Source organism: Rutilus rutilus (assembly GCF_951802725.1).
Source record: "Rutilus rutilus genome assembly, chromosome: 2".
NCBI classification, from domain to species: domain Eukaryota; kingdom Metazoa; phylum Chordata; class Actinopteri; order Cypriniformes; family Leuciscidae; genus Rutilus; species Rutilus rutilus.
In genome coordinates this window covers 12547052-12572267 of record NC_140210.1, presented here as the reverse complement: position 1 = coordinate 12572267, position 25216 = coordinate 12547052, and the positions used below count along the sequence as shown (strand labels likewise).

The window sequence follows — 25216 nt, the reverse complement described above, 5'->3', positions numbered from 1 at the left end:
TACATTTATACTGTGACAAACAGAAAACATTAAGTATGATATTATAAAGACAAAAATATTTGATAATTATATATCATTTATATTGTCATTGTACTAAAGTCAAAATAAATAATAACAAAAATTATCTGGAGATCATTAAAGTTTTAAAATAAAGATTTTAATGATTATTTCTTAATATTTGCACTAGGGCTGTCAAAAAAAAAAAACTGTGCATAATTTTGTATAAGTTGTCTAATGATACAAATAAAATTGTATTAAAAAAAATTAAATACAATAAAAATAACATCCATAATACTAATAATGTAAAATGTGCTAAGTGTTACACATATTTAATTATTATCTACAATAAGTTAAAACATGAAATTTAACAGTCCTAAAAATGCATTTAGTAAAATGCGTTAATGTATTTTCCCCTCAAATTTTACGTGGACCCCAATAACCCTTTACAGTCCTCTGGAGGATACCGGACACCAGTTTGAAAACCCATGCTATAAACCACTGTTTGTTCACTATGGTCCACAGTGTTAAAAAAATGATGTGTATATTTTATATAAATATAATTTTACATAATTATATATATATATATATATTTTTTTTTTTTGCAAGAATAAATTAGCTTGAGCTGATTTGTCACGTCTACAGATCACTGATTTCCGAATTGCCATGGCCAGTCAGTCACCTGGAGCAGTAAATTAAACTGTCAAGCTTGTTAGAATCCAGTCACACTCGTCTCTCTTACCAAACTTGGACGAGATGTGGGGAGGTTAGTTGGGCTTAACGTTAACAGCTCCTGAAAGCCTCACTGTCAGACGAGGAGTCTAATCCTGAGGTAATCCCGACCCTTCCTAAAAAAGAAACACGGACTACACCTGCAAATTACGCAGATTACAGGCCCGGCCTGTCAGACAGCCTGTCAAGTCCCTCCTCCATGGTGATAGAAGGGGTTCCGCCACACTGCCCTCGTAATCCCACCACTATGATTAATCTGAACGGCTCAAAGGAGTGACAGCCATCTTCACGAGAAGGCTGACCTGAGTGGGGGTAGATAGGTGATGGTGTCTTACCTGTCAAAGTACATTTTGTGTGTTTCCTCTGTCATCCGTAACAACATGAGCTTAGATTGAGGACAAATAGAGCACTTTTGTCACCTACACTTATTGTGTCACAGCACCAGCTTGTGGTAGGAGCACTTGGTGAATAAAATAAAAATATGTTGATTCTTTACTTAAAGAAGAAGAAGAAAAAAAAAGACAGCAGCTGGAAGCTCTGCAGGGATATGCGCTGTGATTGACTGATGAAAGTGTCACTTCACTGTTGAGCATGTGTTCCACTTAGAGAGAACAAGGGAACACACACACACACACACACACACACACACACACACACACACACACACACACACACACACACACACACACACACACACACACACACACACACACTACAGCAGATGCATTATATAAGGTGCTGCTAAAACCACAATTCTAACACATGTACGGAAGGGAGAAGCCATTCAACTCATCTAATATACATCACAGACTCTGTAATAAGATTCTCTACTAATACTGCATATGACATCCGTGTGATCACTACAGGAGCTCTGTGACACTTCAGCTGTGGTACAGTATGACTACTCTGCTTCTAGGTTTAATTGAACTTGGCCGTTTATCACAAAAGCTTTGTCTTTTCTGCCTAGGCAATATAATGAGAGAGAGAGACAGAGACAGAGAGACAGAGAGACAGAGAGAGAGAGAGAGAGATTAAAATGAGCAAAATAAAGGATCGATACCAGACCACAAAGGGCACAGGGATCAATGTGAGCAGAGAGAAGTGTGACACCCGACACGAACACTAATACAGAAGAAACACAGACTCTCACTCACACAGACGGAAGAAAAAAAAGCACCAGAACATGAATGGATACAAATAATGTGCGGAACTGTGGAACTTGGCTGATAATAAAAAGTTCAAAACTGATTTGAACAACAGAAAAAAAGGTCCAATTTTGTCAGAAACATAAATTTCACTATTTTGGCTTCCAGCTAATGGAACCATTATAATAAATATCCCACCAGTAATCTTGCTGCTGTAATGACATTCATTTCAGTATGAGTTCAATGTGATTTCACTTTTATGCAACAGATCAATAAACAATACATTTACATTGTATGCAACATTTTTTACATTACTTTGTCAATTTTCACCAATATTATTATACCAATAACATTTATTCCAAGAAAAAGTTAAAGCCACTGACATATACACAGAAAATGGAACCAAATGAAATATCTGTTGTTTGAAGATTTGTTTAATTCTCAGTCTTTTTTTCTTTTTTCCTCCTCTTTTTTGGTATTCTAGAATACAATATTTTATCCCATTCCACTTATTTGTCTTTTTTCTCCTCTCACGGAAATTCTTTTATCTACTTTTATCAAAATTTTAAAGGACAGTTTACAGAATATGAATGTGTATACGATGATGTGCAAAAATGGTACAGTGAGGATGGGGAGTTCTGTTTGAGCAAGATAATTGTTTTTGTTATTGTTATTATTATTTTTATATTTGTAAAATGAAAATAAAAATACTTTAATGCAGAATCAACCTTTGTATTTAACTGAGAAACAGCAGTTGTAGTTTTTCTATTCTGAATGAGTGTATTTTAACAAACTGGTTGAGTCAATGATTCAATGACAAAATGTCATTTGTGACAAATACTACTATTTGTCCACTATTGCACAGACTAACTATCTGGAATCCTGAAACGATACAAACAGCTAATGAAATTCCCCATTTCTTCACTTTTCAATCAAGTACTACTTCAACACTCCATTTAAAGATACTCTATATTTAAATGACTCGATGCACTAAATCAATTATGCTTAGACAACCAATATGATACTGATGTTGGACTTAATATTGACAACCATCAAGGAATGTCTGGAATGTCAAAATGTCTTGGTTACCAACGTAAATGAAGAAACACCCAATTTGCAGGGGGTATCTCTTAACAATGATGACTTTATACTGCAATCTAAAGTGTCAGATAATAGGTGGGTTATCAAGACATATTCAGGTGGTCACATGATCTCAACATGATTGACCATTCTTATAGACTAAAATAGCTTTTACTAGACCACTGATATCTCAAGTGAATAATTAATTTTTAACGTCAAAAAAGTACCTTTCATTTATTTAGGTGTAAAAGTTTTTTGTGGACAAAATTGATCTCTTTTTTCCCACCTGCATCTCCTTCCATCATAGGAACATCTGCTGGTGGAGAAGTGTTTTACTCTGAACCCCCCTGTGCTGTGGGATCAGACACCATTGTAAGACCCAGCATACGGCTAGGTGAACTCATGAATATACACAAGTATATTTGCATTCATAGGTGCAGAGCTGGATTTGACACCCAAGTGTTAAAACCCCCACCATTCCAGCTGATAGTGTGATGGCGGGCTGCTGTCTTTTTCCCTGGCTGCCATAGTTAGCACTGATGGAGTCTTATATCAACTTATATCATATCAACATTTGCCTTGTTGCCTAATACAGATTAATGTGTCTCCCTCTCCATTTATCTGTCTCACCCTCTATATCACATAAGCCCATTCTTCCAGATACACAGCATTTGGTTATCACCCATTACCAAAATGACCAGCCAAATGTTATAGGACGAGTAAACAACACATTTTTCCGTCAATACTTGGACCGGAAAAAATTAAATCATTTTTGGCGATTAATATTTTCTGTTTAACGTGTTAAAAATAATTAACACAATTTACGTTGGGTTTTATTTTATTTATTTTTGAAGTAGCTTTACCCCACATCCTTTTCCATTACAGTATGTAAAATATTTAAATGAAATGAAATTAAGTTGTTCTATTTGCAATGTTCTGTAATTTAATCAGCAATTTAGGCCTGACTTTCAATTATACTGCAATATTTAATGGCTATAATTAATCTTTTTATCCCTATTAATTAAAAAATAAAATAAAATAATAATTTTGTATTGGTATCAGTGATAATGGCCTTCATTCATAGTACTTAGTAAAAATATGCTAATAACAAATAGTTGAAAATCAAATATTTAAAATACTGTGTTTATATTGTTTCCACATTAAAGCTCCAATATGTAATTTTTTTCGCCGCTAGGGGTCGCTAACCTCTTACAATAACAAAGGCGTAGGTTGATGACGCATAAGCAGAATTATGGAACTTGTCGTCATGCCGAAGGATCTAATAATGTTTATGGATGAGTGAATACATTGATGTTTTTAACATAACTGTGCTGTGAAGCAGGTCGCGATTGCTAATGAGAGACAGATATCAGCGCCACATGCGAGTCCCGCGGATATAAAGGAATAAGGACATTTCATTCCACCGAACTACCCGCAAGTGCTGAATTAATACTCACACAGGTCAGTTTATTAGACGAATGAAACTTGTGAGGTAACACAGCGCTGTTTCACTTGGTCTACACTATCACACTAAACTGCATTTGAGTGTGTTGAAAGTTATAATGTTTTTCTGTGTTAGTTTGTCTGTATGAGACTAGCAGTAAGCTAGATCAACATTAGAATAACATACTGATCATATTCTAACATTTCATCATGTTGAGCTATATAACATTGGTTAGTTTTATGTACATTTGCTCACCTGTTTAATAAAGTACATGCATGAGTGATGTCTCTGACATCTCGAAAATGCCATAACGCCAGAACGTCCATAATGTTTGAACGAAACAACAACAGCGTGAGCTGTATTAGCTAGACGTAACGCAGTTGTACACGTCTGTCGCCATGGTTACTATGGCAGTACGAGCGGAAACCAGGGATAACGCGGATATTACGTCATTGACAGGCGACAAGTGAACATGGACGAGCCATTATTTAAAATTGGAATTTCTCTGAAATGAAAAATCTTTGGGAACTTTTGGTATATTGTAAGTACACAACTGCAGGAAATATATATCACACTGTGCAAGTGATTTTTGGATATTTTATTACAAAAATCTTACATATTGTAGCTTTAATTTGAAGATTCAATGTGAAAATATATTTATGATTACAAGTTATATGTTATATGTATGGTAAAATGTAAGGTAATGATTGTGAACTGCTATCACAGACTCTTTTACGAGGAGGATGTGTCTGGTTCCTCTCAAGGTATTTTCTTCACTCTACGGAATTCATCTGTCTGTCTGTTGAATCCCTGTATAGACAGTATTTTTTTTCTTACAGACAACCATTCTTACACAAGCCAATAAGGGAAAAAAGACACAACTTTTAAATTAACATAAACTACAACACACAGTCACGTTCCACACACCACTGTGATTTGATCACCTAATCAGACGAGAGGATCAAATCTGGACACTCCACCTCTAGCCAATTAAAGAGGGTGATCACACTACAGGGCAGCAGGGGGCAGCATGTAAGGGCACTCAACCTGCTGCCCTTTCACCACTCCATTAATAATGCATGATTCTGAGTCGAACAAACAAACAATCATATATGCGCATGTGCAAACACACACACAAAGTGTCACTGCAGCATGGTGTGTTTTGGAAAGAGAGGTTCTGGACACTCTGGCGTTTATCTTGACCCCCTGTTCCACTCAAGAGTCTTAATCAAATCTCAAATGGGCTTGGCATTTCCAGCCTCACAGTCTAACTGGAGCCAACATACAGTACGACACTGTGCATGTGCATTCGGGAACAAAATGACATATGTATGAGCCTCATGAAGTCTGTCTCCACACATTGCTACACAAGTATGTCCAGACAATTCAGAGGAGAAAAATAGAAAATAAATGACCATAATAAATAAATAAATAGTTAAATAAATAATTCACAATAGTGAAACAAATAGTTCAATTTAAATATTTTCTTAACTTTTTGAGAAATCGGTTTCTAATAAAACAACAAATTAACAATAATTTAAATGTCTATTTACCTTAAAATCACCTATTACCTTTTTTTTTTAATAAGCAAATACTTCTATACGAGGCATTTCTAGCTCTCTATCTTATAGCCCATAGTAATTCAATCTGGAACACAACCTAAAAGTATGCTAGATTACATGTGTATTTTAGTATTATAATGCTGTAATGATACTTGAATAAACAACTTGCCTTGTAGCTTGAAGCAAAAGGGTTAAAGTCCTGACTTAAAGTTACATTTACAATGATTTTTAATACCTTAAAAAGTATAAAATAAAAAATATTATTCTTTAGAATGTTTTGTGAATTCTGTGAAGCCCCAAGAGTGAATAAAGCGTTAGTGAAGTCGCTCTGGTCATGCAGTACCTTTGAAAGCTGTTTGCTGGCGTTGAGTTGCTGGAGAATGGAGTCTAACTGCACTTGTGTTTGCACTTGTCTCTGCTTCTGCTCTGCTGCGAGCTGCTGTGCTGCTTGTTTCTCTGCCTGCAGGGCTGCGACTTGCTGCTGGAGGGACAGAAGACGCTGTCGCAAAACAGCATGGGACTTTGATATTCTCTTCCTCGTCTTCTGCAGGGAGACACCTGAGAGTGGTGGTGAGGACAATGCTACATTCAGTCTCTTTTCATTTGTTACTAGGTTTAAATAGCATTATGTCTTACAGTACAAAACCAGCTGAAGTATCACAACAACATTATATCAACAACATTCGGCCACTGCTTTGTTATTGTTGACTGCTGTGGCTATAACATTATTTTAGCGAATATTACACAAAATTTATATCATTTTCTCTAAAATTTATTAAAGAATATTATAGTATCAAATTATTTTCATGCAGCATTTCGTTCTGGTTAAGCCCTTGAGTCTTCATTTTCACCCAAAAATGAAAGAAGATTTTGCTTCAGCAAAACGTTCATTTGAATCTGAAGTTATGTCTTCAATAATAAAACAAACAATACAATATTAAGACCTGCATCATGTGGGGCATGGTTTTCACATGCCGCAAATACTACAAAACAGATATCATGGCATGCTAAGCAAATTTTTTGATAATAAAATAATTTCTTATGGACAACTATAAGCAATCTATAAGCATAACAATTTGTTTAAGCGATCCAATGTCAACTTTTGACTCAAACAACTGTGGGACTCAACAAATAGATAGAAGTGGGGCAGAAGGGACAGTAGGGCAACCTTTTTGTAAACATTCATTATCTTTGCAATTACAAATTTCATATTTTGCGTGATGAATGACACTGATGAGAATCTGTTTTGAGATTTCTAGTAGATTCAGTTTTCTATTCTGTTTTTTAAGAATTTATACAATACAATCAAGAGAGAACAATCACTCATCCTGTAAGAGCCTGGGCACAGTTGCGTCAACCAGGTTACCTTGGATTTGGATGTTTCTAGTTTGAGATTCCTCTCCAGGCTCGTCTATGGGGCAGATCAGCATGTACCTGCAGCCCTGCAGGCAGGGAAGAGGTGGAAACACAAAACATGACACAAAAAGCTGGGGCAACAGTTTAACATAACGTAACGTGGCGGCTCACGGCAGAGTGACACAGAGGAAGCGTTTGTAGTCACATCAAAGAGGCTTTGGCTTTTCCCCTCGTTTGTATCGAACACTATTTAAAAAGGTTTTGATCAGTCTCTCTCCCTCTCTCTCCGTGGGTTTGATCATGGATTTATTCAGAAGCTCTTTAGTGTGACACGGGCGGCGCAGTGCTCTGCTCCACTGTCACGCCGATGTGAGCCAGTACAGTTGACGAGTACACAGAGCCATTCAGGCAGGATCTAAGAGAGAGCTGACAGCTGTAGAGCTGAGAGGAAGTGAAAAGAGGAGAAGATATGGAGCTTCCATGTTCCCTGAGGGGATGGGGGAGAGCCAGCGGAGCCCTGAGAGACTGACGAGAAGAGATCGCACTTTACAGGATCAGACACCTCTGATACGCATCTTCTGATCGACACAGCTGCTTAAATTCAAGCAGAATTTTTTTTTTTTTTTTTACTTTGCAAATGAAAAGAGGCAATTTCAAGGTGAAGAGAGTTTTTTTTTTTTTTACTCTAAATAAGTCATTCGTAGACTGATTCTGTTCAAAAGTATTAAAACAACATTGCCTCATCCGATTACTTGGGCCCAACCTTTAAGTAGATCATACTACAGCTTTCTGCTTAAAAGCTATTGACTATAACGTTTAAACAATAATTCTATAAGAATGAGAAAGAGGAATAGATCTTATTAGATCAAAAAATGTATTAGGGCTGTGGCTATATGTTTGGCCAACCAATGGCAGATGGAGGGCGTTTTCAGAAAACTTTGGTTACTCTTGAATTTAAGGGGTCCTTGTGTAATTAGATCAATAAGAACTGAGTGATATTAATTAACATGTACTTACAATAGGATTAGGGTTGGAGTTTGGTTATTTGCTTGTAATTATACATAATTTACTGTTATTACTATAGTAAGAGCATGAAATGTGTAGCAAGGACACTGCAAAATAAAATCTTACTGAAACTTCTTTGAAAAGTCATTACTTCTGCAATAAGTTGGGAGCGCAGAAATTACATAATGTACATCACCTTTAAAATGTCTTTGTTACAAAATTGACTATTTTGCCAATTTGATTTGTAGACAAATGAAATCATTTTAGCAACAACAACAACAACAAAACAAAAACCAGATAAGAAACAAAATGTTGTGTAACAAACCTTACTAGTTTTCTGAGAAGCTCGACGAGTCGGAGCAGAATATCGACTTTGCAGGCTGTCAGAGAACTGTTCACTGTCACTGTGGAGATAAAGTTATAAAATATCTATTTACTTACCAAGATAAATAGATATACTATGTGGTGTAGAATTCATATGAGAATGGTTAATTAGCAGAAAACCAGACAACCCTGAAACTTAAACGGCCATGTGTGGTGCGTAACTGCTGAGGCACAGTCGGGACGTTCTAAATGCTGCGGCGTGTCATTCAAGAGCCTCTTTGAGACAGATTTGGAAAGCTTCCAGCATGCCGTTTTGTTGAGGTAGTGGTGCATTTGGGTGAAATAAATCTGTGGATCATACCATCCATCATGTCATAAACTCTGATGTTGTAGGCGACATAAAACTTTCATGAAATAATTACTGAAAACGCTGCTTGATTTGGAAGATGTTAAACAGCTTGTCGACATCTGGTAGAGAGCCGAACAGAGTCATTCAAAATTGATCCTGTTAAATTAGAACAAGTATAGAAAAAAGAGGAGAGAAGGGAGACACTGGGACCACAGCAGAATAGGAACGTCACAGGAAAACTCAAATGATTGGCCAGGGTTTGCCTGGGACTCCTCCTCTGTCAGGGATGAATATGCAAAGGAATCACAAATTAAATTAACCTGCCAAACTGTCAATTTCAGGGCTCATGACGTTGGGAAAATGGCATTGGGCAGAGAGTGAGGGGCTGCGGGCGGGTTCAGGTGCTTTCTGGCGCCGGTTCAACTCGGCTGCTCAGAGGTGGCTAATTCTACATGCAAATTTCAGTCAATAAGCTCCTAGCAAGACATCCCAGGATAATTCAAAGGATCAGATTTTTTTTCCCTCTTTCTGCCCCCCTCTTGCACTTTTTCTCTCTTTTGAATACCAACTAGACAGAAGCTGGGATTCAATCACCCGTTTGCTTGTGTTTTTGCATATGCGTGCTGTCCCTACAGTCAGAAAAATAATGAGAGCTTGAGAGATGGAAAACGAGAAAGAGACAAGGATAGTGAAAGGTGGGGGAAGTACCTGTCTGCGCTCATGTCCTCCCAGTCGTCCTTGGCGGGACTGTCCGTCCTGTTCTGCGTCGAGCGCATGCGTGTTCTGCTGGAGGCATCAGCCCAGGGCGTTTTCGAGCTGATCTTGTTGTTAGCCAGCGTGGCAGGTTTCGCCTTGAGATTAGCTGCAGACCGATGGAAATCTCTCTCGGCTCGAAGGACTCCCAGTTCCTGTCGGAGCTTGAGCAGCCTGTGTCTGGCCTGGACAGCAGATTTGATGGCCTCTTTTGCTTCTCGCTCAGAACTCTGCAGCTGGGCAAGCAGTCGGTCCTGTTCTTCTCTGGCCTGGGCCTCCTCGGCCTCCTTGTGTTGGTGCAGGAGCTGAACTCTGGCCTGCAGATCACCCCGCTCTACAGCCATTGCTCTGTTCGCTTCCTGTAACGCCCGGTTGTCTTCTCGCAAGCGCACGATCTCGCTCTCCAGAGAGACCATTTGACTTTGTAACTGCTCTATCTGTGAGAGTAAGCAGAGGCACGTGGAAAAAACAATTATCACTACATCTTTTTGAGACATTTGTGCTTTAAACTCTCGTTTGGCCTTTATGGAGAGGGTCTGTTCCGGGCCAAGTGAACAACCACTCTGTAATTTGTTACTCATGGCTAAACATAAAAGAGGGCCATTTAGGCAGCTTGTCAAATCCTGGTGGAGGGTGTGAAAGAGAGGAGGGGATGCCTGCTGGGTGTATACCCCCAGGCAAATCGCTGCCTTTTATTTAGCACTCTCGCTGCCTTACTGCCGCAGCACACCACCTTTCAAACAACATTAGGCCCCTTTACGGCTGGCTGACAACGACTCGCCCCTCCCTCCCACCACTCCATCAAAAATTATTTCATTTATAATGCGTTTGCAGGAGCATATAAACAGCAGTCTGCCCCTGTGGGTTATTAAGTTTAACATGGTGCTTGTCATTCGGTAATAAAGGCGATGACAGCCCCCATTACACGACCATATGGCAGCTGCTGGCATCGCTCACAATGCCATCATCTGCTCCGAATTATTCCACAAACCATTTCATTCCACTGCTCAGAACGTTCCCTCAGTCCTCACCAGCCTGTCCAGCAAGAACCAAGCTAAATGTTGCTTTAAGGGAAGTCGAGTGCTTTTGAATAGACTATGAGCTTGATTTGCTCAGGCTAAATGCTAATGACAAATGATTTGCTTGTATTAAATGAGTGAAGGACCCAGTGTCAAACATCAGCAGTGTGTCAGCAAACGCAAACAGAGGAGTTTAGTTTCATTCAAATGAGCCTTAAGTGTGTTTGCTGTGCTGTGCTGTTGATAGTTTTGCAGGTTGATGGCTTAAAATCCATACGATCCATCCATACTACAGGAAAACTTTTTTGTGTGTTATGAACATTTTGCATGGCCTCCATCCAATTATAGACAATTTAAGATCTACATGTTAACTACTTGCATTCGTTTTGAGTTTCAAATTCTTGGCCAAATTTGAAACCAAAAATGATGGACACACTGAAAACCAAAGTTTTAAATTAGACTTTGCCTAGAAACACTGAACAATTCTAAATATTACAATATTTTTGATTACACTTGTTCTTCCTTCAGGCTGTAAAAATCTTAAACATTCAATTATATTTCAAAATATTGCACAACTGTAATTGTGTAATTGTGGATGAAATGTACTTTTTGCTAATAAACACACTTTTTTTATCCTGTAAAGTGCTTAAGGATATGTATTTTCCATTTATAAGAGAAAGGTGGCAAGTTCTCACTAATGAAAGTTAAGGGTTTCTCTCCTTGTGTATACCATAGTGCTTAAACTCAGTCACAGCCTCTGTTCAAGCACAGGTAAATGCTCTTCATTAATATGCTTCTGGGGATGAGGATTTGAATGTGTTTTTGTCAAGATTTTGGTGCATCCCTACTTCAGCATCAATAAACTAGTTGGTTCATTGACATACAGTAGTAACACTTTGTAATAAGGTTTGATTTGTCAACAATTGTTTATGCAGTAAGCACTATGAACTAACAATATGTTTACCGCATTAATCCAGGCTAATGTTAATTTATACATATGCTAATTGATTTTTATCACTTCAAATTGTATACATTTACACTAGTTAATGTATCATGAACAAACATAAATTAAAAAGAACACAGAACAAAGATAACCTATAATAAAATGTATAGTTATAAACAAGTGGTTTTGTGTAGTCAAGCTATACAGTCTTTGCCTGTCTGTCCAAGTATACTGTACATGACACAATGTATGAATATTTGAAGAACTAAATACACATCACACCTGTCTTTCGGAGAAAGCAAACACCTGACATTTTTTAAAAGACTGAAGAAGCTTGACTGAAATTAAGGTAACACTTTACAATAAGGTTTCATTTGTTAATATTAATTAACTACATTAGTTAACATGAACTAACTATGAAAAATACTTTTAAAGCATTTGATGATCTTAATGTTAATATCAACATTTACTAAAACATTATTAAAATCAAAACTTAAAATCTGTTAATATTGTTTAATGGACCTCAAATGAACTAACAATGAACAGTTTTTTTATTAACAAATGTTAACAAATATAAAAAATTCTGTGACAAATGAATTGCTCGTTGTTAGTTAATTGTATTCAATGCATTAAAAAACTAATGAATGGAACCTTGTTGAAAAGTGTTACCAAAATTATTTTTTAAAGTGCATGTTAATGTTTATGATACCAAACAAACTGCAAACTTACATTTCATCAATTTTACGTTTGCCAGTAGTCTGTGTCTTTGTTCATTGTTCTTCAAAAAATTCAGCTAAAGGCTGAACATTTCCAAACATGTAAATGGCAAACAGCACATGGTTGGTACCTTCTTAAAAGTCTGTTCTACTCTCCGTGTGGATGTCTTGATGGGGGTGCTGCTCCTCCTGACCTCATCCTCCGACACTTCCCGAAACAGAAGCTCAGCTGAAGGAATAAAAATTCATACTGTCACCTGACAGCCACTTTCCTAATTCAAATAAATTATCATTAAATGACACATAATTTCTGGTCTTTTTAAAGGTCTATTCAACCGAATGAGCTCTTAAAGAGGCCTTTAATGGACGGACTTTTAAAAAAAAAGTACTCGTAACCACAACTCAAAACCTTCTGACCTGAAGCAATCTTGCAGACTATTGTGGAGTAATTCAAATTAATTTTTAAGGTAATTGTCAATGTATGATGGAGTTTGTGCTTTGGACTTCATGGCAGGAACTTTGTTGCTATGCTCGTTTAAAGATGGGAAAATAAACACATTTGGAGACCAGAACTTTCTGCCGCCTCTGGTTAATAAAAGTTTCATGGTGAATGTGGATGCTCATTTGTCGAATGAAAATGTTGTGAAATATTTACAGTCAGTTTTTTTTTTGCTGACCTTTAGACAGTAAGCAGCAAGGCTGAAATTCTAGTGAGTCACAGACCTGTCTTTCTCAGTAGCATCATGCATACACTTGCAAAAAAAACACCTATTCACATGTGCGCACACACGCACTTGTTTTTATATCATTATGTAGACTTTCCATAGACTATGTTTTTATACTGTACAAACTGTAAGTAAAGCTTTATTTATATAGCACCTTTTAAAACTGAGTTTGCAAAGTGCTTAACAGAAGAGAAATACACATACACACATAGAAATAAGATAATACATTGACTAAGTTCAGGGTAACCCTATCTGAATGGAAGAGTCTGAGAGCCTCGCTATGTGATTGTTGTCGTGCAAATAACGTGCAAATTATTGCAAATACATTTGTGATTAACTGGATTTTTTTTTTTGATTTTTTTTTGCTCACAATTTCTACCTGATATTATATTACTGCTTTGTCTTATTTTTAGTCATCTTAAAATGCCTAAAAATAATTTTTTTATGATTTTATAAAAAATCATAAAAATAACAAATCTAGTTTTTTTAAATGTTACAAAAAAAAAAAAAGAACAATAGACTACAAGACAGGTGTCTATACCAGTCTAGTCATAAGAAATTGACTATACTTGACCATCAGTCTTGCAGACACTTGCAGATTTGAGCATAAGATTGCTGCAGAATTTCAATGCATTATTCTCAAAGTTACACATCCCCCACCCCTTGCATGTTCATTTATTAAATATTTTGGCTAATCTGACAACACGTAAAGCAACCGATAACAGTGGCATACTCTCACCTATCCAGATTAAAAAAAAAGACTAGGATGCCATTGGCTCTTAAAAAGAAACATTTATGAGCCACACGACTTATTATGAATGATATTTGTTATATTACAAAATTGTGTGATATACATGGATGCTAAGAAGCACTGTCATCCATAATCACTTTCTATCCCAATGTAACGCAGTGGATGAAGTTAGTTATACTTAAATGTTTTTATTTTTTTTATATACTATTTATTTATTAATTACAATTAAACTCATGGTTAATGATAAGGTAGTCAGCTGTGAATTCATAAATGGCCAATTTCATGTCTTACATATAATTACATCGTTTCTGCAGTGTTTTAAAATTTAAAGGCTTTTTAAGACCTGCACAAAGAAAACTTAACTTTGAGTTCATAATTGAAAACTTAACAATTTTTTGACAAAAACAAAGACAAATTAAAAAAAAGTTATAAATTATAAACATTCAAGCTTTAAAAAAAATGTTTGCTTTGAAATGTGCAGCACTCACTTTTAATTCAATTATAGCATTTATGCCACATTATGCCATATGGCAATTCCAAATATGGAATATGGAAATACGGAATAGGGAAAGCATGTGTTTTGGAAACGTCACAACACAACAGTGAGTTTCAAAACACTACTAATGCAATTCATCCAGGCCTCACCCCTTTAGTTGTGTATGCCTTTTAAATGAGGAATATTGTGACGTACGTTTCTGGAGGAAATCTCAAGACTACAATAGAGCTACAATAGAGGCATTTCAGAGAGTTCAGAAAGTGTTTACTGATATAGAGAATTGGAGTGACTTTGCTCAAACAGCAACATTACACAATAAAGAAAGTTGAAAATGTAAATAAGCACAATAGGTCTTTCCAAGACCTCTTGAAATTATAATTAAGACTTTTATTATACCATTGAAGATGTTTAAGAATTTGTATGGCCTTAAATTTGTTCAAATGGAATATAAGACTTAAAAGAATCAGTTCATAAGAGTCATTTGTTCGCAAATTGGACATCACTTCTTCACGTGGTTGCATTCAACTGTTGTGATGATAAAATAGTTAATTATAATAACTAACACTTTCTCATGACACAGGCATGGATTGATGCAGGAATGGTACCAACTTTCAGAAATGTCCCTACCAAGATTTGGCCAATTTTCCCCAAAGAACTTAGTGTGCTTATACACTAGAGATCGCTCTGATGGAGCGTTTGACGGATAGGAATGTACAAGATCCTTTCTGAGGGTGTGGAAAGAGCCATGTGAGTTTGAAATCAATTGGGAATACAGCAAATTGGATTTCCGAAAGCACATCTGGACCTACCTCTCTCAAATTCTCATGGGTTAATGGTCATGTCATAATTTTATTTCGTGATTTTACTGGAACAGAAAGGGGATGAAAGATGAAAGTGTGTGTCTGCGGCAGCTGCATGTGGGGAAGTGCTCCATGCTGTATAATGTTGCCCTGTGCCACCTATGACCTGACTTTGCCACTGACCAGAGGGAAGGATAATACTTAATGTAACAAATCTTAAAGTTTTTAAACGACTGGTAAGAGGAGGATTTAAAGAGAAATAATCTCAGATGTAAAGAAACAGTATAGGTCAACAGGAGTTTTGTTATTGTTAACCAAAACTATAAAAACATTTATATAAAAAATTTCTATAAAAAAAAACTTCAATGAAAGCTGAAATAAAATAAAATAAAATATAAATATCAGATGAAAAACTTCTTAAATTAAAATGATCATGTGAAAAACCTCTTAACACTAGAACTACCGGAATTCTATTACAAGAATGGCCATAGCAGTCATTCTGACCGCTCATACATTATTTGCATATAATTTCAATAAGCTATATCAAATCTAAGAATAAATGGATCTGTAATGTTAGGATAGGCAATACTAAACATCAGAACACTACATTTGAATTCTAATGTACGTGAAAATGTATTAGTTAATCGACAACCACAAAACAGCTATTGTAATTACAGATACAAAGTCGAAATTGATCCATTTTCTATTATTTTCTTTGTAAAATGAAAACAAATGTATTCATCCTTGGATATTAGAATACAATAACCTACAAAAACATCGCCAATATGCATTTCAATTCATAGGTAAAACCTTTATGGGCACATATGAAACGCATGTGCCCCAAACTGGCCAAAACAGTCATTCTGACTGTCACGGGAAAAGAATATGATTTAGTATAACTGATTTAGTAACCAATATTTGTTTTAGTGAGCAAAAATATCATGCTGTAAAATTACAATGAAAATATCATGCTGTTAAATCATAATGAGAGTATTCTCCACTAAGCGGGCTAACTTGGGTTGTTTTGGGGGCAAACAGCGTGCATCAATTTCACTGACGCTTGTGGATCAGTTACTTACAGTCAACACAGGTAATCTCTACCTTCCATGTGCAGCTCCTGCACACAACCTTATGACATTTGTCACAAGTGTCCTTTGTTTTGTTTTTCTTGCAGTTTCTCCGCAATTGGCACTGCCTTCTCCTTCCCATCTGCTCCTGCCTGGGTCCTGGCTCTCGCACCATCAGTTGTGTAGCTTTTGCTCTCATGTGGTTGGAGCGAAGTTCATTTGCAAGTGTCATTATGAAGTTTCTCCGTGACATTCTCTCATTGGTGCATTTCTTGAACAGGATGGAAGCATTTATTGCAGCCAGGTCAAGGATATTATAAAACACAGCCACTGGCCATCTACGTTTGGGTGCTTTCACTGAGTATTTCCTCGCCATTTGATCTACCACATCAACTCCGACCTTGGTTCTGTTGTAGTATGTGATTGCCTCTGGTTTAGCTTTTTGGCCACTTGTGATGGCAAGAGCTGTGTGGACAGTGCTGAGAATGCAGACGTTTTTCCTTGCTTTGCACTGATAGACTGTTAGCGTTGCATTGTCACTTTTCAGCACATCTGTGGTGAACAGCGGCCTTTGCTCCTTTACGCACGGGGGGAGCTCTTGTCTGCTTTTGTTTACTGTGCCAACCAGGCTGGTTTTCTTGGCCTGTAGTGCCTTGGCAGAAGTAAAAAAGTTGTCAGTGGTGATGTTCCTCCCCTTCCCCAGGTAAGGCTCAACCATTTTCAACACCACACTGTCTCCAAGTCGCGACCTGGCCTCCGTGTCTCGTCTTTACCCAGATATGGCGCACCGTTCAACATATATTTGGTATCGACGTCAGCAGCGAGCCAGAACTTCATACCAAATTTATCAGGTTTCTTTGCTATGTACTGGATGAAGCTGCACCTTGCTTTTGTTGGGAAGAGCTGCTCATCAACAGTTATGTCGGCACCGGGCTGGTGGCAAGCGATGCTGTTCTGGACGAATCTCTCCCAAACCTGGGCAAACTTGTTATCTTGCAGGCGTGTGCGTCTGGTCTCCTTTTTGTCGAAACGCAGGAATCGCATGATTTTTTGGAATCTATTTCGGGACATGGTCTCCTTGAAAAATGCATAGCCCCAGTCGGCTGACCAAAAGCTCGCCAAGTCCATGCTTTTTCCACCCTGCGCCCCACGAATGTAGACTAGAGCAATGAAGGCCTTTAGTTCATCCACTGTCATTTCCCATGAGCTGTCCTCCTTGACTCTGTGTGCCTCAGCCACGGTGCATCATCAACTAAACATAGAAAAGCGGTGAGGGCATCTTCAATGTTGCGCTTGGCGTGCGCTGTGGGGCCTGGAGCTGCTGTCATGACATTTTGACTTTGTCGCCTTCCTCTATTTTCACCCGACTGCATAACAGTCCACACTGTGCCGTCTTTCACTGTTTCATGCCGCTCTGCTATAGGTGGATTTAGTGGGACAGCTTCATCCAGTGCTGGTCTGAGTGCTCTTGTGGTTGGCACAGCACTCACAGCTGATGATCCAGGATTTTGCACTGTCGCCAAGAAATTATAGCCTAATTAGTTTTTTATTTCATGAAATATCTATTTTATTAGGGCTAATATTAGCCTATGTATGGGCTAAGAAACTCACAAGATCGCATAAAGATCACAGCCTAACGTACCTGGAACATTAGCAGATGGAATGACAGCAGATGCAGAATTGGAAGTGTCCAGCCGTTTTTTTTTACACAGGGGAATTATCTCTGAATCATTCTCTGAATCACTCTCAGAGCCAGTGTCAGATGAACTTTTAAGAGACCAGGAGACATCACTATCAGAACCTGCTCCTCCATCAGACTCAGCCTCATCAAGGCTCTGAAGCATGGCTAAAGCCTCTGTGGCAGTCATTCTTCTTGCTGACATTGTTCTGATATTCTCTTTTCAATTTGGTTTTAGCTCAAAGCTAAAGCTAGATTTCAGCTTTGCAATAGACTAAACAAACAACTAGAATAAATTGTTGCTAGGCAACGGTGATGCATCATCAAGAGCGGGAAAAAGGAGCAAAATGGTCTGTAATGCATATGGTCAGTATGACTGTTATGGCCATTCAAGGAAGAAATACTCAAAACTCTTTTGTGTCTTGTAATTTTAATAAAATAACAATGATAGAATAAAATATAGACACATTTAGGAAAAGTCTGGGTCCTATAGTTACATGGGTTTTATTTCAACAAAGTTATTACATTGCACAATTTTAAAACAGTCAAAATGACTGCCTTGTTAGTTCTAATGTTAAATGAGAATTAGAAATGTTGCTTTGGTAACTAACTGCAATAAAATATGTTTAAAATAAAATCCTTATTTATTTACTCACTTTGACCTGTGACTTTCTTTCTTCCTCTACATTTTCTGTTATGCAAAATATCTTTTATTTATTTATTTATTTATGTTTTATGTTCTACAGAAGAGAAAGTTACAGGATTGAAACAATATGAGGAAGTAAATTACACCATTTTTATTTGTGTGTACTACGTCTTTATGTTGAAGTACTAAAATTACTAAAACTAAAGCTGAAATAAAAAGTGAAGAAATATAAAAAATGAAAAAATGAAATTGACAAATCTTAAATATTATAAATCTTAAAATTGAAAATTGCAAATCTTAAACTAAAATTCAAAAAGAGAACTGAAATATAAAAATAAAGGCCAATATTAATAAATACTATAATAGTATATAAATACTACAACACTGGTCAACAGTTGTATGATGGGGCAGAGAAAGATGAGTGTGTAAGTGTGTTTGGACAGTGTGATGTGTGTGATACCTTGCATTTCCTCCTGTCGACACTCTTTTATGTCTTGAGCTGCAACTGTGTCCAAGGCTGCATTTAGTTTCTCCTCCAGATTAGCTCTAAACATATCAAACACATTCAGGAATGACCACAGTCAAATTATTTAGATTGACTATATTAGCAATACAACAAAAATATTATTTATTTCAATTTCAATATCACTTCTAAAATGTATATAATAGATTTTTCTCTGATGTATGCTGCAAATTATTTTCATACATAGGCTACATCTCAGGTATGTACTGATTTAAAGAATAAGCTATTGAAGTACAGTCCATTTACTGACCACAAACCCAAAGCATAATTGAGTTCAATCAGGAAACTCAAATGGCCCCTCACAATTGGAAATAACATGAGTTTTCGGTGATTGGATCACAATCGGATTGCGCTTGACCACAATAAAAGCCAGCTGTAATCAAATCAAAAGACACACTGTGATTGGATGAGTAAAACTTTTTGTCCACTTTTTCTTATAATCCCCATTCACATGGTTTACTGAGGGGTTAGTAAAGACAGAAAACAAAAGAAAAGCATTTTCATGTATCCATCGATGTTTTTAAAATGGAAAATAACAAAAATGTATCAGTTACTGCAAACCCTCATGTATATGCAAGTAGCGATTTGCTCAGGCTCTATCTGATCATACCGGAGACAAGACGCATGAAAGTGTAAATACAGTCTGGCCCAAAAAGCATCCAGTTAAGAAAAACATGGCAGGTGTAAAGGATGCCATAATGTTACTATGTTACTTGACAACTATGGCCATTGTTTTGGTGCATGAATGTACTCATTAATTCTTATTCTAGACTGTGAATGCAGTAAGTTTCTGTCAAAGTGCGTTAAGCCACTGCTTTTGAAACTTCCTCTTTTACCTTTAAATCACTTCAACTCTGACACCATCCAAATCTCTCCCCCACTGAGATGAAGATATAAAAAGAAACCCCGCTAATTAAATAGCTCTTAATTCACCAAGAAATCAAAGTGCTAAGTGACAAGAAACATAAAACCCCTGGCTGGGGTGTGAGGATTTCTTTTCACCTAGACTGAGAAGGGATTGGGGTGGGGTGCAGGGGGATATGAACAGACAAGTAGCGAATCTAAACCCAATTAAGAACCACCAATTAGCTGTATGGGTTCTGGAGACTAATTAAAAGGGGCAAAAAGAGGCACTTTCAAGTTATTATTAGGACCCAAAAGAAGCCTGTTGAGGATTTGGGTAGGCCCCAGGGAGACATCTGCACCTGAAACACACACCTAGTTCCCCTCCCATTTGTTCTAGTGCAGTGGTAGAGGAACCTCTGCTGAATTGCAGTGGCTTAGTTCATCATAGTGTAACTACTAGCAAAGAACTCTGGGTAATACTCCAGTTGCATCACAACAAGGGACCCAGTTTGTTTTTGTTTGTTTTGTTTTTTGCTAAGAAATGATCCACTTACAAATTGAGATTTCTAATCACCATGTTTCACCTATTTTGGTATAAAACCTGTGCTTCTAAAATCAACTCCTTGTCGTATTGTGCTAGAGTGCAGCATTTATAAGCAGCAGTGCAAGGTGGTTTATTAGCATTCCAGCTGTGGAGATCAGCTGTAGGTCTCTCATGACCCCACCAGCCACTCTAGAAAAACAGTTACTACAGGTTCTCTTTTCATAGATCTCTTTTCAACACCATAGATATATATAATATGTATATATTATTTTTTATATATATTTAAAAAAATTAGATGGTGTGAAACTCGCCTCTATCAATCCCCTCTGCTTTCCAGTCCCGGTGTGTCTTTGAGCGAGTACATTTGAATAACAGATGTTTATTAGTAGGCCCCTCTCTAGAGCTTGTTGTATACATTTCAGTACAGATATAAAAAAAATATAAAAAATAAATAAATGGAAGAAGGAGAAAAGTGTAGACTGAAGGAGAAGAATAAGTAAAAAAAAAAAAAAAAAAAAACACTGTGATTGGATATTCTCTGAAAGAGCACGAGGAAGTGATGATGATACATGTTAAAGGTCCATCATATCTTTTTGCTGTCATAGTCACAGGCCTTAGAGCAATAACATTTAACAAATATGTTTTCATTATTTATTTTCTCTTTTAAGCTAGGACAGTGAGAACAGAGAAAAACAGTAATGCAAAATTCAAACAAGGCTCAGATTCTCTGCACCTGAATCAATGGCATAACACACTGCAGCTGGTTGCTGGCCACTATTTGCACAATATCAAAGGCTACATGCTACTGTACAACATAGCTTGAAAGACATTGAGAAGAAAATTGGTATAGGGCATCATGCATTTTTACTGTTAATGTATCAACTACTGAAATTTTGGTATTGTGACACAAGTTATTATTTCATTGATTTGATTTTAGCATGGATGAAAGCTGTATTGACCAATCAGCATCCAGGATGACATTTTTTTAAAGAATAAATGATGAAGGACCGTTTAAATTATTGAAACATAATGCACACTAGAAGTGTAACAGGCCACTGCGCTTCACGTTGTGGCCGTTACACCTTGTGCATGCATTATTTTTCAATAGTTGAATGGACTAGAGCCAATTATTCCTCTTATACTACAGGTCCCACATCTCAAGACATTATTCAGATGTTTTATTTCAAGACGCCGGCACGATCACTTGCATTTTTTCCCTGAAAACAGCAGGAAATTGTAAGCGATTGTGAACGGAACGTTATTTGAGCACTTTCTATGTATAATTTAATCACAGTTTAAATAACAGATTATTTTCATCCTACTAAGAGAAACAATATAAAGTTGACCGTTTAGTCACTGGTTTAATTTACTTACAATAAATGATTTTGAGACAAAAACATCATAAGCATTGTCTCAGATTCTGGGCAAAGTGACGTAGATTTGACTGGTCACTGCACTGGTGATTTTGGTTAGACATGTACACATAATCCGTACATATCAAACGATCTGTGACAAAGCAATAGTGACACAGTAAAAACATTTTTACTCACATAAGTGTGTTGCGCTGTTCCTGTTAGATCCAATATAGAAGACAACATTTTTTTTTTTTTTTTAGGCTCCCTGTAAATCCAATGCAGCTACTGTGTTTTTCCACAATCTGGCACTGCACAACATTTTGCACTCAAAGGCATGTTTATTGCTTAGTTGCTCAATCCAGTGTTAGCGTCACGTCTGTTATATACCTACTACTACTTGTCGTGCTCGAATCAGTGGGTGGGGCTACTGAACTTTAGGGTTCGTGATGTCACCAACCTGGGAAGAAGCTGTGGTCCCTACCAGCCATTTGTTGTAGTGTTTAAAAATTGATTTCTGTAAAAGAAAATATCTCCCTTTGCATTGAACTTTTAGTGTCGTAACTTTGCAGATGTTGTTTATGCTCAAACAGCAACATTACACACTAACTGAAGTTAAAAAAGTGAAATCATAATCAAGGGCCCCTTTAACAATCTGGAACACACAGATGAAGGTACCTCGACAATAATTAAAGCACAAAGGTTTGCTCCCCTGAGCTTAACCTTGTTGTAAATGTGTCTGTATGTCTTCTGCCTCTGGCCCAGAACTTGGCATGAAGAATCGGGACATGCTGTAATTGTTACTGTCTAACTAGACGAAGACTCTGAATGTAGTGTTTGTTAATGTCTCTTTCCTCACAGACTGGAGGCTCAGAATGTGGTTGTATTTGTTGCTGCCTCACAAGTGGTAGACTCAAGACCATGGAATCTGTTTCAGTCTCACCTTTGCAGGCTGGAGACTCAGGATGGCATATCTATCCCTATGGGAGACTGAGAATTATATATTGCCTATTGTCTCACCAGATGGGAGACTCAGAACATGGGTGTATCTGTAAATGTCTCACTGGATGATCCAGAGACTCAAGGAATCAAGGAATTCCTCAACAAGGAATGTCTGTTGAAAGGGTACATTTATCCCTTTCCGATGAAGAGATTGCAATTTGGCACTTCTCAATTCCAGTGCTGTGATTGGCTGTTGGCATCAGAGGGAGCACACACAGTGAGGCCCACCCTTCTTTCCCCTGTGGAACTCATTTGCATAAAGCAGTTAGAAGTCTTTAAAGTGTCTTTTAAGTTTTACCAATGCATTTCTCACTTTCCAAACCAACACCAGAATACCTTTGCCAATGTTCTAAACAAATAGAGTCCAAACAAGATGGGAAAAGATTGAACTGCCATACATGCATAACAGCTGAATTTGTGTAAGATGTTGCACTACAAATAGCCGTGACTGAGAATACTTATTTTCTCTGAATAAGTATGGAATGGAAGTGTGTAGTTTACATCAGTTTTAAGGATTCCAAACATAGTTATGAATGGATTGGATGGATCATTGTGGCCTCCCTCTGTTTCAGCCACTGCGCTTGCATCATGACATCCCAGAGCACCACTAACATTGTTTTCTATGAAATTACATTAGATTTGTCCCTAATCGTCATATATGTATAATTGGGTCATATGAAACTGCAATGCGGATGACAGACCTGGAACTACTTCACACTCAAAATCAAGCATTCAACAGTCCCGTGGTATAAAAGTTGCTAATGTGTTCTGCATACCGTGGCTTCTAGAAAGACAATAAATGTAATGACTTGATTGGATTGTTGTTATTTGCTAATAGAGGCAATCTCATGTGACTGACAGGTTGCTGGAAGGGAAGGATTATTACCCAGTGCTTGCAACGGTGCACACGTCACAGGGATCCAGATTGCGGCCATTTTTCCATTTTCGGGGGTGCTTAATGAAATAGTAAATGTTATATCTGCAAATGACTCAGATGAGCTGTAATAAAGCGCGCGCTTTCCCTTCCATTACTGCCGTGTCCAGTAACGTTAGGCCAAGCGCTCCGGAGACTGTAAGCTGGATCACGAACAGTTGGTACAGATCCATCCTCGAGTAACAACGGGAGTAAATGAAGACTGCTATGTTCATTCTTACATCTTATAACAAAACACCTCAATCGCTTAAGAGACATTCTTGTCTACACCTGGCAGTGTCAGTCAACAGTCGTGGGAGGGGCCTGTGCAAATCTACGTCACTTTGCCCAGAATCTGAGACAATGCTTATGATTTCTGGGGATAAAAAAAAAAAAGCACTGGGTGGATTTTTATGATTATAGGGTGGTTGTGTACACACACTGCCAACACACATTTATGTTCAAACACCATATAAAAGTGTATTTTGCATAGTAGGTGCTCTTTAATGTTACAATATATATATATATACAGGTGCTGGTCATAAAATTAGAGTATCATCAAAAAGTTGATTTATTTCAAGAATTCAACTTAACAGGTGAAACTAATATATTATATAGACTCATTACATGCAAATGTAAAATGAAGTTAGCATCTCCATAAAGCTTGTCTGCTGAAGGAAGCATGAAGTGCTCTGAAAATGTCCTGGTAGACGGCTGCGTTGAGTGGACAGCACAGTGGACCAACACCAGCCGATGACATGGCTCCCCAAACCAACACAGACTGTGGAAACTTCACACTGGACTTCAAGCATCTTGGATTGTGTGCCTCTCCATTCTTCCTCCAGACTCTGGGACCTTGGTTTCCAAATGAGATGCAAAATTTGCTCTCATCAGAAAAGAGGACTTTGGTCCACTGTGCTTTATTAAATCCAGCGTCAACGCAGCCGTCTACCAGGACATTTTCAGAGCACTTCATGCTTCCTTCATTTTCCAGCAGGATTTGCACCTGCCCACACTGCCAAAAGAACCAAAACCTGGTTTAATGACCATGGTATTACTGTGTAATTACTGTGTGATTTCATGTAATATTCAAATTTTCTGGGATTTTGATTTAGTGGGTTTCATAAGCTGTAAGCCATAAACATAAAAAATTATAACAAATAAAGGCTTGAAATATCTCACTTTGCATGTAATGAGTCTATATAATATATTAGTTTCACCTGTTAAGTTGAATTCTTGAAATAAATCAACTTTTTGATGATATTAAATTTTTTTACCAGCACCTGTATATATACTTGTTTTGCTTTTGAATTAATATGTAGACATTATGAATGACAATAAAGTACATTTTATCTCAACTCATCTCAACTCAAGCTCAGTGCTTTATTGTCAGCCCCCCAGTGCTACAAAATCAGGGGCTGGCGAAACTTTCTGTAGAACTTAGTGGC

At 37.3% G+C, this 25216-nt stretch overlaps 1 protein-coding gene across 3 annotated transcripts in view; it reads right to left on the bottom strand.

Moving 5' to 3' along the window:
• Positions 1 to 25216, bottom strand: part of cntln (centlein, centrosomal protein) — a 134932-nt gene that overhangs the window by 20180 nt on the left and 89536 nt on the right. For all 3 annotated transcript variants that reach the window (XM_084401757.1, XM_084401758.1, XM_084401759.1), the window contains exons 13-18: positions 19049 to 19134; positions 12557 to 12654; positions 9703 to 10184; positions 8647 to 8725; positions 7327 to 7402; positions 6304 to 6518 (exon numbers count right to left, since the gene is read on the bottom strand). In XM_084401757.1, the coding sequence (XP_084257883.1) occupies positions 6304 to 6518; positions 7327 to 7402; positions 8647 to 8725; positions 9703 to 10184; positions 12557 to 12654; positions 19049 to 19134 (1036 nt within the window). The remainder of the gene's footprint in view (positions 1 to 6303; positions 6519 to 7326; positions 7403 to 8646; positions 8726 to 9702; positions 10185 to 12556; positions 12655 to 19048; positions 19135 to 25216) is intronic.